General features: G+C 35.9%; 1 protein-coding gene across 1 annotated transcript; it reads right to left on the minus strand.

The window, feature by feature from the left end:
- Positions 1 to 10,243: 10,243 nt before the first annotated feature.
- On the minus strand, positions 10,244 to 10,696 carry LOC148694647 (uncharacterized). The gene has a single exon (XM_088699065.1). The coding sequence runs from the start codon at positions 10,694 to 10,696 to the stop codon at positions 10,244 to 10,246; it is 453 nt and encodes a 150-aa protein (XP_088555191.1).
- Positions 10,697 to 16,481: the final 5,785 nt, after the last annotated feature.

Below are 16,481 nucleotides of genomic sequence, written 5' to 3' on the forward strand. Positions count from 1 at the left end.
TTACCGCGTGGTTTGCGGACTGTCATTTTGATAAGACAATTTTCCCGCCATTAGGGGGAGAAAATAACTTCGTTTCAGAAGAACGATGAGCAAATATCATTCTAGAAGAATGATGTGAAAAAAAAAAAAACCGTTGCAGAAGAACGAAGATAATTTGTCTTATTTTGATTCATGAAGCAATCAATATACAAACGAAGTGAGAATAATTGAATGATGCAACAATATGCAAATCAAATGCCAGATGCATTTAATGATGCAACGAAAGTGATGAAATCACATATGCTTGCTGCAAATGTGCCTACAAGAATTAATGTCCCTGTTGGACAAAATAATATGGCAGCAAATGATTTATCTGTTGCACGCCTGAAGCGTGGCAGACCCTCAAACTCAAAAGGTTCAGTCCTTCGAAAGAAGAAGAATATGGCACTACTGAACTATTGCATAACTATCACATGCCAGACGCATGACAATTGCCGCAAGGAAGCTTGTCCCGAAAAGGTCAATCTACGGACATGGGAATATTGATGTCTCATGCATGAAGCATGATAGACGTATAGGTTCCAATGACTCAACTCCCGAAGTGGAGATTAAAATCCAAGCTCTATAATGCTCAAGAGGAGGTTATGATCCGCATTCTCTAAATTATGACTATCCTGGAAGAGATAGTGTAATGCCCTTGAAGAGGCAATGGATATCCCAAAAGAAATGAAAAGCTTTTATGCATGCGCATGCACATGAGAATATGGGATCACAGATTGATGATAACCAATGGTAATTTTGGTTTTTACAAGTAGCTACTAAATTCATCAATGAGCTGTGGTGATATTGAGTCCCGTTCTTTTTCCATCAACAAAATTATGGGCTAAAAATGGATAAAGGCAAATCCATTACAATTTTGTAAGAACGTGGAAAAATAGACCTATATACTTGGATACAATACAAATAGCCAAAAGATGTTGAACCTAGAAGGTTACAAAAGATGTTGAAGATGTTATTCTTTATCACAGAGTCCCCAACCGTAAGAGGACCATTAGAAGATGAGAAGGACGGGCGCCATATGTTATCCTGACGCTGCTCGTCTGTATCAATCTTGAGACTCAAATCTAAGCAAATGTTAAATGGGCAAGCCATTTTCAGAAATGATGAAGGAAGTTAGATAAAATCTCAGAAGTGCAAGAAAGGGAAATTTCTGCAGGCAACAATTTCTGAGTGTTTCTGAACAAAATTGATATCTCTATAAAATGAGGGGCAACGGGACCACTTATTCAAAAATCGAAGAGACACCGATTTTCGACTTTCAAAAGCTGGATTTCCCTGCATGACGTTTGCCAACATTTCTCAAACGCAATCTCAGCTCTTGGATATCACGTGCAACTTTGTCAAAGATCTCTGATAAAGTTGAACACGCGTGAATCTTACTGTTCTAATTACACCACAGTTGCTGACAAGAGTAAAGGCACAACACTACTACCTGCTATTGGGAAATCCATATATATGTTAACCTCTGTCCTCCATGGCAAGGCAGAACTGAAAAATATTTAACTCTTCCTCATCTCCGAGAATGCATCTTTCACAAAGTATCTCGAAATACTCAGTTTTCTTCCTCTCCGAGAATACCTCTGCAAACAAGTCACACCAGAGTAAGAGTATCTCATATCATCAGGGACGAGAGCAAGAGTATCTTATATCATGTAATCTCCCTGTCCTTTTCTTTGTCCTTGTTCTTACCTGCCAAGACAAGGACAGAGAAAGGAATATGTCGGAACCTCCACTCAAACTTTCGCTGCCACTAAGAAGTGATGATCCATTCAAATGCAAGGTTTGCATTCCACTCCTGTATCAGAGGACAACTACTACATGAGAAGATGCCAAACCTGCATAAGGAAAATACCACTTCTGCAAGGGAAGCAAGTAAGGCAAGTGAAAATGATACATTGAAGCATGTGGAGACAAGCACAACAAACACATGTCAGTTCATCCCCGACAAAGTCTAAGATCACTTGTCACATGAAGCTCCTCATGGTCTAATTTCATTCAAGATCAAGCCTAGACGGCCTTTGAAGAAATCACAAGTCCGATTCAAGATCAAGTGTCCACCACCCTTAAATCAAATTTAGCTCCAGATAAAATAGGTAAATTCAGACCTTTGGAGGAAGTCTAGCAGAAGGCCCTCCAACCCAGTTCAAGAACAAGTCTGTGGAAAGTTAACAACAAGTGAAACACCTCATTCGGCAACTATCACCGCTAAAAGACTAAAGCAGCAGGATCAATGATCAGCCTAAATAATTTGAAATCAGGGGGAGATACTCATCAAGGGGGAGCATCCAAAATAGATCAAGATCTTAACGAGGCAACTCATGTTGATATGTGGGCATCCAAGGGGGAGTGTTGAAAAGTCTAGTGGGTAATGAATGCCCACATAGAAACTGAAGACATTGGGTAGATTTTCAATGCCCATAAAATTAATCTTGACTTGGGAGATGAAGAAAGATTATATTGTGCTTGGAGTTGCTCTATAAATAGAGCACTCCGTATGCTTTCAATATAGAGCACAGAGAAAAAGAGATGAGGGCAGAGAAAGAAAGGAAGAGGAGAGGAGAGAATACATAGACTTATCTTTGTACTCCTATTATTCCAGATTATAATGAAAGCATCACTGCTGCCCGAGGACGTACTCCAGTCACACTGACTGTAGAGGAACCTCGTAAATTTTGTGTCTTGTTTTATTTATTCCACTGTACACACATCGTCGATTTTACAGCACAAAGAAACTAATTTTTCAAGAGTACCACGTATCATTCAATGATACAGAATTTAGAGCTATTAGAAACATAAAGTTATAGATAGTACACTAATGCACTTGATAAAAAAAAAACATCTCGAAGAGAATCAAATGGGAAAATTTAGAATAGGAAAAAAAGCTTTGCACATGCCACAATTACAACTCAAGTGAAAAGGCCAGTAATCTGAACCTCTTTAATCTTATCTACCTTTGTAAGTTTTCTTCTTTTCAGTAAATGACGAATAAAACAAGCCCAAACTAACAACTAACCACAAAAAGACGGAGGGTTGTATGTCCATAAAAATCAATAACTTAGGAAAAATACAATATTGTATCCCCAATATCCATGACGGCCTCTAAGGTGTGCAAGTGATGCCACCGGATATTTTATCCTCTTTGTACATAGAGCATACATATAATTTATAGCCCAAACTAACAAGGAATATTGCTAAATAGGAAAACAACTGACTGTTGAGCTTTGTTTACTTTTGAAAATTTTGGTTGTGTTATATATTTTATAGTCCTATACACGTGTCTTTTTAATAAAAATTGAAAATAGAAAAATCTGTATTCAATTGAGATTTTGAAGGTTCTTAAAAGTTTGATGAAATTTAAGTGAAGTTTCATAGACTACTAAGTCGTTATTCAATTGAGATTTTGAGAGATTTTAATTCTTTCAATGAATCTAGAGGTATTCAGTCAGGATTTTAAGTAAAACTCTGAAATTCAAGGTGTACTTTAAGATAGTTCATTAAAATCTGTACAAGTCCATGTATTCAATTAGGATTTTAAAGAAGTTTATAACATTCCAGGTGTATACAATTCTAAATTCATGTTAAAGATTTTAAAAATTTGAAGAATTCGAGGGAATTGGAGAGATTTTATAGTGTATTTTAAGCATTCACAAATCTCACATCTCACCCTAAGATTTTGAGAAAATTGAATCAAAATTTTACATAGAATCTTTATAAATTAATTAAACTCCATCAAAATCCATTAAAATCCGATAAAATTCCAATTGAATACACCCCTTGCATGTGAATTCATTCAAAATCTTAAGGAAGAGACCTGATTTCCTAAAGCCTAAAATTCACTATAAAATCCTCATCCATCAAAATCCTTAATTTAAAAAAAAAAAACTTTAAAATTAAATTCCTAATTGAATGCACATGGAGTTTGTTGACTACTTTAAAATTTTTATTGAATACATTCATATTTCTATGGAGTTTTATAAACTCCTTTAAATTTTTTATTAAAGACTCATGGACTTTCATGGATTCATTTAAAATATTTTTTGAATACCCTTAGAGAGCTACTAGACCCACCTCATTGTCTTATTTTGCCACCCACGTTATAATCTCACCCACCTTAAAAAATTAAAATGCTATTTCCCCACCCACTATTATTCTCAAAATAACCTTTAATATATACATATATTCGAAATTATTAAATTGTCTCTTAAAAAATTGTTTTGACTCAAAATTACACCATTGGCTCAAATAATCAAGGCCGTCAAATGATTAGAGATTTTTCTTAACATTACTATTGTTTTTTTTTTTTTTTCATAGTAATTATCTTGAAAATATCCTTAAAGTGTACAGGGTTGTGATACGTGTAAAGCTCCATGTAGAAGAGGTTATGTGAAATGCCGTGTAACATTAGAGTCCTAGCTTGCATGCAGAACCACATGGAACAATACCACAAGGATGCAATTAATATTGGATGATCAACATGTGGATATGCCTTTTGGATTAGTCAAAATGAGGTGATGTGATGGGATCAGGGTGGTTTTGCAGATAATGCAAAACTATCAACCATGGTATTTTAATTATCATGCATGCATAGTTGCACTTGGACCAATATAGTGGAGAAAGAGAAGTTTCGGTTGGAATAGGATGCATTCATTTGGTCAAGCCACATATATGGGAAGATATATTTAATATTTTCAAGGGAAATTAAGAGAGCCCTTATCATATCTTGGAGATATTGGACGGCTAAGGTGATGGGACACAAGTTTGAGTCAAGTGATGTTCTACAAAGTTAGAGCAACAATTGGACTCTACAAAGCTATCAAGCTATGCCAAGAAAAAGACAGCTACTATAAATACAGAGTGGCAAACAACATTTGAGGGCCTTCAATTCAACACACAAATTGCTCTGCGCAAACCTCTTAAACATCTTGAGATTTTTTATTTTCCTTTTCCGCCAACACACCTTCAGTTTGGATAAACAACAATGTGAAGGCAACCAGCGAACATCAATTTGGATAAACAACACTGTTACCGTAGAATCAGCTGACCGAGAAGCACCTTCAATTTGGATAAACAACACTACGTCGAGGCTGATTGGTTACCTATCTAAGTCTCGGTCGAGAAGGGTTTCCGAATCCTTATTGGCAGAGGTCATCTTATTAGCCTTCTTGACGAAGTAAGGTGTTACAAGTTACTACATTCGGCACATTGAACACCGAGTGATTTTATGATTGGATACTCACAAGTGTGTTTCAAAGTTCGGCATTCTGACGGCTTAACCACATTTACCATCAAGACATACATCTCTTTTGAGTACATGTGTCCGTATAGTTTGGAGTCGGTTCGACGTGCTTATACTCTTACGAATATAATCATCGTGACCGAACCCGGCGCTGACGATTTATGAACTTCGCAAAACTAGCAGCCTTGTTTTCAGGCTCGAGAACCTGAAGGCTGAGACGTGTTCCTTCCTCGGTTGCAGTTGCATGATCAAGAAGTCAATAGCGTGTTCAACGCAACATCACAAATTTTACTCCTCAGCCAAGCTTGGCCGACGAGTTGGCACGCCCTGCATCAATCGAAGGACGTAATTAGCTCATTAGTTACTCGGCCTGCGCGCCACGTAGGCTTTGTAGTTTTTAGGGTCAACAAAAATATAAACAAATAATATGTAAATGAAAACCACTAAGGTCTGCAAATTCAAATGGAAACGATAGAGGTATCCAAATTCAAAAGAATTCGACAACGACAAATTAAAAAATATGATGAACAAATTCAAATGACCCACACACAAATTATTCTTCTACCTTTTCAATAATGTGGGTGAGAATATAAGACATTGGGGTGGAAATAACATCACCCTACCCTTAAATTTGTTAACTCTTTTAAAATCTTTTAAACTCCTAATTGAATACAACTCCCTTAACCCTTTTAGAGATTTTTTTTTCCCGCTAAGAAGAACACTAAAGAGAATGATTTGATAAAACGTAATAAATATTGGAATAAAATTGAAATATGTACCCTGGTGTGAGTTTGATTCCTATTGATTCCCCCCTAAGAATAAATATATAACCCACCAACACTATCGCTCTAGTCAAATATTAGTGAATTAGAGCATCACCAATCATGCTTTTATTTTATAGGTAAATTTTAGCTAAGAGTTACCAAAAGTTATTTTAAAATCTCTATAAAAAAAAGTGTTACTCCAATCATAATTTATAGATTAGAGAGTCACCATGACTATGAACCAATAGGAATTAATAATAATAAAGGAAGTCGTGGAGCTGGTGGCCTTCGTTTTTGCTCTAGTGTGGATGGCAGCTGTGAAGGTTATTTGAGCAAAACTTACTACTTGCTTAGAGCAGCACGTTATAAAGGTGGAGATGGATGTTAGACTTAAAATGTTCATGCATGATTAAAACATCATTGTACTAACCTTGTGAAGACATCCTTCCAAGCACAGCAAGCATTAAAGCTGCAACAAGCACTCTCGAACACTTTGAATAGGAAAAAAGGTCTTCTACACTCTCACCACCACTGTATTACTCGAACTTATAGGGAGTTCTCTAAGTATGTGTTTCAGTGGTGTATGCAGGGACCTTCCCTTGGTATTTATACTACTACAACCCTAGTGCCCTTATTCTCTAATTATAATCGGATTATATACCTTTACTTAAAGTCCAAGTTATAGCTTATAACTAAACCCTAATTGCACTTACATTCCACATCAATCCTTATTAACTATATTGACCTATTAACCGTTGGATTAGAGTTTAACATCCAACATTCTCCCACTAGGTCAATTAGTTAAATCAAGAAAAAACTTTAACGATTCTTTATTGGCCAATGGATTCAGTTGAGCTATTAAACTTCTTGCATACTTTTGTCAAGCAAAGGTTACTCATTCAGAACTATCAGAGACTATGAACTTAAACAAGTGTTCATGAGCTCTTATAATCACTGAATAAGGTCTTTACTTACATGAAGTAATCAATCAAAGACTTGGTAAAAAAGTGAGTTACAAAACCGTAAGTAAAAAACATCGACTCTATCACTTCCAGGTCCACTTAATCAATTTTATACCTGACTATCTAATGCTTCCTATGAAACTCTCAAGCTATGAGAATAGCTCATATATATTTTTGTGAAAACTCAGTTCATATGCCAAGCAATCTTATGATATAACCAACTACAGCTAATAACCTTTTGCTGTTGTATTATTCCATCGAAAAACACTTTAGTTGCCTTCAACCTTTCAGCAACCTTTATTTCAAACAGAAAACGTGAATTAAAACTACATTGAAACAATGTAATGAGTTACTGAAACAACATCCCTTTATTAAACCTTCAATTCAACCAAGTGCAGCAACTAGCAAAACATAAGACCAAACTCAATACTAACTGTCACGATACAAACTAACATGCATAATTAAACTACATATTATCATTACTCCCATTAGTTCAACAAATCTAGGGTTGCAATCATTCCCATATTGACTACATGCTTATGAAAAATTGCATTTGGTAATACCTTAGTGAGTGGATCAGCAAGCATTGCATGAGTGTCAATGTAATTAACCTTGATTTCTCTAGACTTTACTTTCTTCCTTGTCAATGCATATTTGGTGTTCAAGTGCTTAGTTCTAGGAGATCTTTTATTATTCTTAAAATAAAAGACAACAGCTTTATTATCACACCAAATTTGAACATGCTTTGCTATGGAATCCATAATCTTGAGACTACTAATGAAATTTCTCAGCCATATAACTTATGATGTAGCTTTATAACACGCTACAAACTCAGCTTGCATGGTAGAAGTGGCAACATTATCTTGTTTCACACTCTTCCATGACACTGCCTTATTTGCCAACATAAAAATATAAAATGAAGTTAACTTAAGTGAATCAAGGTAGCCTGCAAAATCTGAGTCACTATAGCCTACCAGTTCAAGTCTTGAATCTCTTTTGTATACTAGCTGATACTCTTTAGTTCTCTGCAAGTATCTTAAAACTTTCTTGGCAGCTATCCAGTGTGCATTACCATGGTTAGACTGAAACCTTCCCAGTATGCTAATGACATATGCAATACCAAGTCTGGTACATACCTATGCATATATGAGACTCCCAACAAGAGAAGCATAAGGCTTGCTAGCCATTTCTTTCCTCTCAAACTCAATCTTGGGGCACTGATCCTTACTGAGCCTTTCTTCTTTTATCATTGGAACATCACAGCCATTCGAGTATTCCATATTGAACCTTTTAAGAACCTTTTTAATATATGCTCTATGTGATAAACCAAGTAGCCCTTTACTTCGATCCCTTGTGATCTGAATCCCAAGAACAAAAGCTGCCTCTCCCATATTTTTCATCTCAAGGTGTTTTAACAAAAATTTCTTGGTGTCACTCAACAATGATGCATTATTGTATGCTAATAATATGTCATCTACATAAAGAATGAGAAAAATAAAATAGGTTCCATTCCTTTTCATGTAAACATATTCATCACTAGGGTTCTTTTCGAAATCATATGGTGAAATGACCTCATCAAACTTCAAATACCACTGTCTCGAGGCTTGTTTCAATCCATAAATGGACTCTTTAAGTTTACAGACCAAATTCTTTCTCCCTTCTTGAATGAAACCCTCTAGTTGATTCATGTAGATCTCTTCTTCAAGATTTCCATTCAAGAATACAGTCTTACCGTCCATTTGATGCAGAAATAAATCGAAGTGAGCCACTAGTGCCATTATCACTCTAAAAGAATCTTTTGTAGAGACTAGAGAGAATGTTTCATTATAATCAACTTTTTCTTGCTGATTATAACCTTTTGTTACAAGTCTAGCTTTGTATTTTTCAATATCACCCTTTCAGTCTCTCTTAGTCTTGTAAACCCACTTGCAGCCTATTGGTTTACATCCTTGTGAAAGTTCAACCAACTTCTACACTTTGTTCTTATTCATGGAATCCAATTCTAATTGCATAGCTTCTTGCCAATTTGCATTATTTAGACTCTTAATTGTTGTCTTGAAGTTCAATAGATCTTCATCTTGACTGTTAAACTCAGTTTCTTGTAGATACACAAGGAAATCATCTGAGATTGCAGGCTTTCTTGCATGGGTGGATCTTCTGGTTTCCATTTGCACAGGCTCAATGTGCTATTCTTAAATGACTGGTGTGTTGTTCAACTGCACAGGTTCTTCTGCAACCATTTCTTCTTATTGAGTAGCCTGTGTTGGTTCTTTAACTTGTTCATTTTGCACTGTAATTGGTACAACAACTTCATCTGTCACAACATCACCTAGGTTTTATCTTGCATTGCTATGATCTCTTCATTCCAGTCAAGATTCTTTTCCCATTGATCATCATTAACTTCTTCAATGAACTTGGCTTTCCCAGTTTCAATGAACCTCGAGGTATGATTGGGGCAATAAAACCTGTAATCCTTAGTTATTTCTAGATACTCTACAAAGAAGCATGTAATTATTCTAAGGTCTAGCTTCTTCTTAATTAGATTGTATGCTTTTGCTTCTATTGTGCATGCCAAAATTCTCAAGCGATTCAGCACTGGTTTTTTGTTAGTCCACAACTTGAAGGGTGTCTTGGGAATAGACTTGCTAATGACCTTATTCAACAAGTAGTGTGTAGTTTTCATTGCTTCTCCACAAAGAAAAGTAGGCAGCTTCGAAGTACTCATCATACTTTTTACCATTTCAATCAAGGTTTTGTTTCTTTTTTCACTAACTCTATTTTGCTTAGGGGTACTAGGATTGGTGTATTGAGCAACAATTCCATGCTCTTGGATAAACAAAAGGGACCAGGTTGTCTACCAGATTCTCCAAATATTCCATAGTACTCTCTACCCCTATCAAATCTTACCACCTTGATTTTACAGTCTAGTTGATTATCTACTTTTGCTTTATAAATTTTGAAAGTAGCAAAGGCAAAAGATTTCTCAATCAACAAGTATACATACCCAAACCTAGAAAAGTCATCTGTAAATGTGATGAAATACTTGTAGCCATCATGTGTTTGTGTTGGGAATGGACCACAAATGTCTATGTGGATCAATTCTAGTAGCTTGGTACTTCTAGTTGAACCTTTCTTTTTCTTGTTTATCAATTTTCCCTTAATGCAGTTAGTGGAAAATTTCGAAATCACCATAGTTCAGTGATGGCAGGATTTGTTCTCTAGTCAATCTATGCATTCTTTCTCTAGAGATATGCCCTAATCTCTTTTTGAGTTTTGTAAGTACTCTTCAATTGAGAGTACTTAGGGGGTAAGGATTTTAAGGCGAGATAAACTAGAAAGGGATCATTTATCTTAATGTTAAGTGGATTAAGTTTTGCAGCTGCATCAACCATTGAAAGAATGTGCTCTCTCACATCACCACCAAGGTACTTAGTGGTTATAAAGGTGTTCATGAGTGTCCCAGTTTCAGCCTTCTCAGATTCCTTGAACTTGGCTTTGATGGAGTCAAGATATGCCTTAGCATTATCTGATTGAATGATTGCCCCTCGAACCAAATCAAACATTAACCTTTTGATTACTAGTAGCGTCATTCTGTTAGCCTTAACCCACTTTTCATATTCATTCTTCTTTTCTATAGTTGCATCATCAACAGGCTTAGCTAGTTCATTCTCTCTTAGAGCTAAATCAAAATCCATAAGCCCTAGATTTATTTCAATATCTTGCCTCCACTTCCTATAATTGGTTCCATTGAGTGTTTGAATTGAATTTAGGGAGCTAATTACTGAAAGATTTTCAAACGAAAGTGAGCATTCAAGACTCTATATGATACAACATGAAAGCCATCCACCTTTATTTGGCAATTAACTTTCACAACTCATGCATCTTATATGTTCTCACCGAGCTATCAGTAATCGAACCAATATAAATTAGTCACACCTTTATTTGGGGATATAACCTCATTGTTATGGCTACTAATACAAGCTAATCAATTAAACCTTGAATTTTTAGCAGTTCTTGAATGATTGAAACGAATTTGTTGTGTTTCATTCATCCAATTACATCTCAAAAAACATTGATCATGTTATAAATTTTAGCATGCTATGAACCTTAAAAACTTTCGATCATTAAACATGCTTAACAATCAAGACTTCTGAAGATAACAATTTCTAAGTTTTAACAGGCCAAAAATTAGTTCTTACACCAGTTATGCATGGTAGACAGTTTTAAGGTTTCTGTGAATACCAGCATAATGCAAGAATTAATTATGGCACTTGTTTACTATCTTATATGTATATTACTTAGTTATATACTCAGTCGAGATTCATATAAATATGTAGGGATAATATCTCTCAATTTGTACATATATGTATGCATGCAAGCATTAAATACAGCAACGGAAAAGAAAATAGGATCAAAACTTGAAGAAATATTAGTTCATTCATATTGCATGCATGATCTCATGTTCGTTAGTTCTTTATGGATTTTAATCACACAAACGTTGGCTCTGATACCAACTGTTAGACTTAAAATGTTCATGCAAGATTAAAACACCATTGTACTAGCCTTGTGAAGACATCTTTCCAAGCACAGTGAGCACTGAAGCTGCAACATGCACTCTTGAACACTTTGAATTGGAAAGAAGGTCTTTTGCACACTCACCACCATTGTATTACTTAAACCTATGGGGAGTTCTCTAAGTATGTGTTTCGGTGATGTATGTTGGGACCTTCCCTTGGTATTTATACTACTACAACCCTAGTGCACATTCCCATTATCATGCATTAAAATCCCTTATTGTACAAGGATACAATCTACCAAATCTCAATCCAAATAGGATAGAATCAGGAGCCCTTATTCTCCAATTATAACCAGATTATATACCTTTACTTGGAGTCCAAGTTATAGCTTATAACTAAACTCTAATCGCACTTACATCCACATCAATCCTTATTAACTATATTGACCTATTAGCCGTTGGATTAGAGTCTAACATCCAACAATGGAATCAGATACTAAAGAGATTTTGGATAGTGACGATAGGGAAGATCAAATGGATGCATGTGGAAGGGATTATCCACAATATTCGTGTCTTAGTTCTGATTCAGAGCCAACAAAATTTTGTATTTTCCCTCCAGCTTGTAATAAGGTGGGCACATTCAGTGGTTGCTTTTGTCATTAGAGAGTAAGGTGTTTTTTCTATGTGACGACTTAGAACCCGCTTGGATTTTCAACTTATTAGCAGCTAGTGTTAATGCATCTGTCCGTATTTGATCATTAACATTTGAGAACAAACATATGAATTAATTGCCACGTAATACTATGGTCTAGTGGTATTCCTCTTCATTTGTAAGTAAGAGGTCTTAGGTTTGATTCTCATCAAAGGCGAATTTGAAAGCCCATTGTGAGGCCAAGCGCGTCCGCCTCCCTTATAGTGTAGATAATATCGTTTGTTAAAAAAAAACCTATGAATTAATTTTTTTGTTCAAACTAATATTAGAAAATGGAGCATTAATTACAAAGAGTTACTAATAGCTCAACCCTCCCTAAATATAGGAACTCTTAAGGTGTGTTTGTTTCCTTTCACTAGCTCTCAGGCCATCTCCAATCGAAGGGTCCAAAAGGCCAGAGGGCCGAAAATAGCTCGAAAACCGTTTCCAATTGAGGGCTAGGCTAGAGAGCTTGTGGGCCCTATGGAATCTGAAAGGGCCAAAGGGCCAAAAGGTTGGCCGCATGCAGCCCGGGACTGGCCAGAAATTCCAGCAATCCTATCGGATATAACCGACATGAATGCTTAAACAAAAATTTGAATCCAACGGCTAGCTGACGCCAGTTACCGTTGGATTCAAAATTTTGGGCCAATTTTATTTATTTATTTTTTTGGGTTTTTTGGCCAATTTTTTTTTTTTAATTCTTAAAAATTCTAATTTTTTTTCCTATAAATACCTAAACCATTCCTACACCATTTCAATTCTCATATTTTCTTTCCTCTTTCAAAAATCTATCCTTCAATTTTTTTCAATAATTTTCAAATGGCCTCGTTTGCAATGAAAGATAGGGCTTGGACCCAAAAAGAAGATGAAACTCTTTGCAAGGCTTATAGATGGGTGTCAGAAGATAGTGTGAGGGGGAATTGTCAAACAAATGACGGTGTTTGGACTGGTGTGTCCAAAAAATACTTAGAGTTCTATCAAGGCACTACTCCACTAAATATCTGAAACAACAAGAGTTGATCTTGATGGAAGAAACATCTTCAACCAAGTTTGAACAAATGGCATCAAGCATTGTTAGCAGCCGCAAGTCGACATGAAAGCGGCGCTAATTCCTACTACGAAGTAAGTGTTTTCACAATTTATTTTAAATATTTAATTATATTACATTGAATTTCATAAATTAATTTCCTTTAATTTTTGTAATTATATTTTCTAGGTATGCCAAGTGGAGGAATTGTATATTTTCTAGTTTTAAATTTACTTTGTAGTTTTTAAATTTAAGTTGTAGTTTTTAAATATAAGTTGTTGTTTTTAAGTTTAGGTTGTTGTAGCTTTTAAATTTAAATAATAAATTATGTTTGGCCCTATGACACTTTGGCCCTCGGTTGGAGATGATTTTTTGTAACAGGGCTAAAACGAGCCATATGGCCCTTTGGCACTCGGTTAGTAATGGATGCAAATATGGCCTTGTACTGTTCATTAAAATATTAATATTTTGAAAGACCATAGGGCTAAAACGAACCTTCTGACTAGTCCTCGATTAGCCCCATGTTTGATAGCAACCAGGACAGCGTTTAATGGAATTAGCTGGGATTCGCATCGACTAAAACCTTCGTTAGTTGGTCTTAGCGAAGAACCCCCAGAATGAGGGGACCGCTAGTCCCGCCCTCTCCCTTCTCCTTCGCATAATCGCCCTTTCATCTTCTTCCTTGTCGCACCATCGCCCTCTCTTCTTCTGCTCATTTGTCAGTTTCCAGCTGTGTACTCTACGTTCGCCACCAAAGGCCTCCTCGAATGGGCAGATAAGCACTGCGTTCGCCGCAAAAGGCCCCCCTCACCGATCGATTCTCCAACCCCAACAGCCTGTTAATTAAGTTTGTGTTAATGGGGTTTGATGAATTTATGTTAATTTGGATAAATCTCGTTAATGAGGTTTGATAAATTTATGTTAATTTGGATAAATCTTATTGGATATTTAAAGCAGCAGAGAAAAAAAAATGGGAGTTTCAATTGTTTTGGAATCATTGGTTTTGGCATTGGAAGTCTGAAGGGATTCTTGGTGGGTTTCCATGTTTTCGTCAATTCAAAGCATGAGGAAGTGAAGAATCTTTCAGTGGAAATTATTATCCCTATGTTTTTTGTTGTTATTCATGGTGTTTGCTCAAACGATTGGGTATTTTGTGTTTAGAGATTTTGGATTAAGCAAATTGGTTGAACTTGTCAGTCTTGCATGTATTTGATTGCATTTAGTATCACCTGCATCTCATGAATCACTGAATTTTGCAGGGACATTGTTCTGTACCTCTATGAGAGGTACAATTGCTTGTGTATGATTCTTAGAATTGATGATTTGTATGTTGATGCGAAAATTAACTTAACACACAAATTAAACTCTCTTTTGACAATTGTAGTGTGTGTGTGTGTGTATATATATATATATATATATATATATAAAAGTAGGGATCGTTCTTAAACTGGGGATTATGAGGGATTGCTAAACACTTTAAACTGACTCAAATAGATAAAACTAACCTTTAAAACACTTAACTCAACTTAAAAGACTCAAAACAAGTTCACAAGACTCAAAATAAGCTAAAAACACTCAAAACTGCCTAAAAACACAAACTGGGCAGATTTGACTCTAAACACAATTTTGGATGAATTTTGGTTCTAACTTGACTCAAAACACTTGAAAACACAATCTAAAACAGATTCTAACTAGTTAGACACTCTAAACTAAATGGGGATTTGGTTTTGGACGAAAATAAAGTAAACAAAACAAGAATTTAAACTAGGCAGATTTCACAAATTTGATGGAATTAAGTGGATGGTAGGCTAGCTAGGAGGTCTTTCTCCACACATGACTTACTTGCATACAAAACAATCTCCAGTTGCTTTTTCAATGAATCATTAACCTCAACACCCCAAGTTAATTAGGTACGCTTAAATTAACCCTCAAATTTTCCTTAAGTCATTGAATTGAATGGAATTACCGCATTGCAATCAAGTTATTCCTCAAAAGTTCTCTACATGAAAGCGCATAATAGAGAAACAATCAAAGATCATTAAATTCTATGAAAATTATAAGTGTTGACGAGGCATTCGTAACTATGAAAGCGCATGATACTTATGCCAAGAATTTACTTAACATGATTGTGACTAACAACCTTTACTACTTATGAATATAAGTTCCCAACGATTAGGTGAAGTTTCCTTATAGCCTAGCATCAGATTTATGCATGCAAATTAAGTGTGCACTCTTAATCCACATACACAAACAAGTTTGAATTCAAATAGATAAGTAAATTGAATTCACCATTCATGAAATCACAACTGGAAGTAATCAAATCATAATGCAAATATAGCCATGGTTTCGAAATTCCCCCTAGCCAAAAGGGGATTAGGTCCTCATACTCACAAAGCAAAGATTCTTGAAATTAAACATTGAAAAACACAAGAAAGATTACACCTAAAACGTTCCAGCAACTCCAAGTTGAATGACATGCACGTCTAGGGCTTTCCTCCTTCTTCCTTGCTGCGGCACAAGGTGTGGGTGATGGTTTTGGGGGTTATGAACGATGTATTCTTGCTTGGGATGATGAATGATGGTTGGTTATGGTGAAGGGTTGCGGCAGATTGTGTATGGAGGTGTAGGGATTGAATGGATGATGGAGAATGGAGGCTAGGGCTTGCGGCAAGGAGTTTCTAAATGGCCTAAGGGGTTGATGCGAATTTGTGGCTGAAAATATGTATTTATAGTTCGGCCAACCTTAGGGTTAATTAGATTAGGGTTACAACTTAGCAGATTTTATGGATTAGGGCCCTAGGGTTCGACACAAGTAACTTAAATCCACTTAGGAGAGGGTTTGGCCTAATTAATTTCAGAAAAGGATTTGTGTAACCCAAATCCACAAGGAATGAGGCCCTATAAATCAGAATCCATAAGGGATAAGACCTAGAGGGGTGCGGCACATATTGGAGGGAAAGAGGGAATGGCTTGCAAGGCAAGGCAAGGCCTTTTAGAAGGGAATAGGCACCACCTTTGTAGGGTTTCTAGAAATAATGTGCTTTATGGCTGATTTGGGACTTCTAGAAGAGAATGCTTCTAGAAATAGGTTCTAGAAATATCTATTTAGGTCCCCTTGCAGCTAGGATTAAGGCATGATAAGGTTAGGATAGGATAAGATAAGATAAGGTTTTGGATAAGGTTGGATAAGGTTTTGGATAATGTTTCCTCTTTTGAGCTAATTCTTTATCCACTTTGTCTTGA

The sequence above is a fragment of the Pyrus communis genome, chromosome 8 (genome assembly GCF_041283825.1).
Source record: "Pyrus communis isolate YQ-2024b chromosome 8, ASM4128382v1, whole genome shotgun sequence".
Lineage (NCBI taxonomy): Eukaryota > Viridiplantae > Streptophyta > Magnoliopsida > Rosales > Rosaceae > Pyrus > Pyrus communis.

Excerpts from the sequence above, each read along its gene's own strand:
- LOC148694647 (XM_088699065.1), bottom strand. The coding sequence starts at position 10,696 with ATGGATTTTGATTTAGCTCTAAGAGAGAATGAACTAGCTAAGCCTGTT.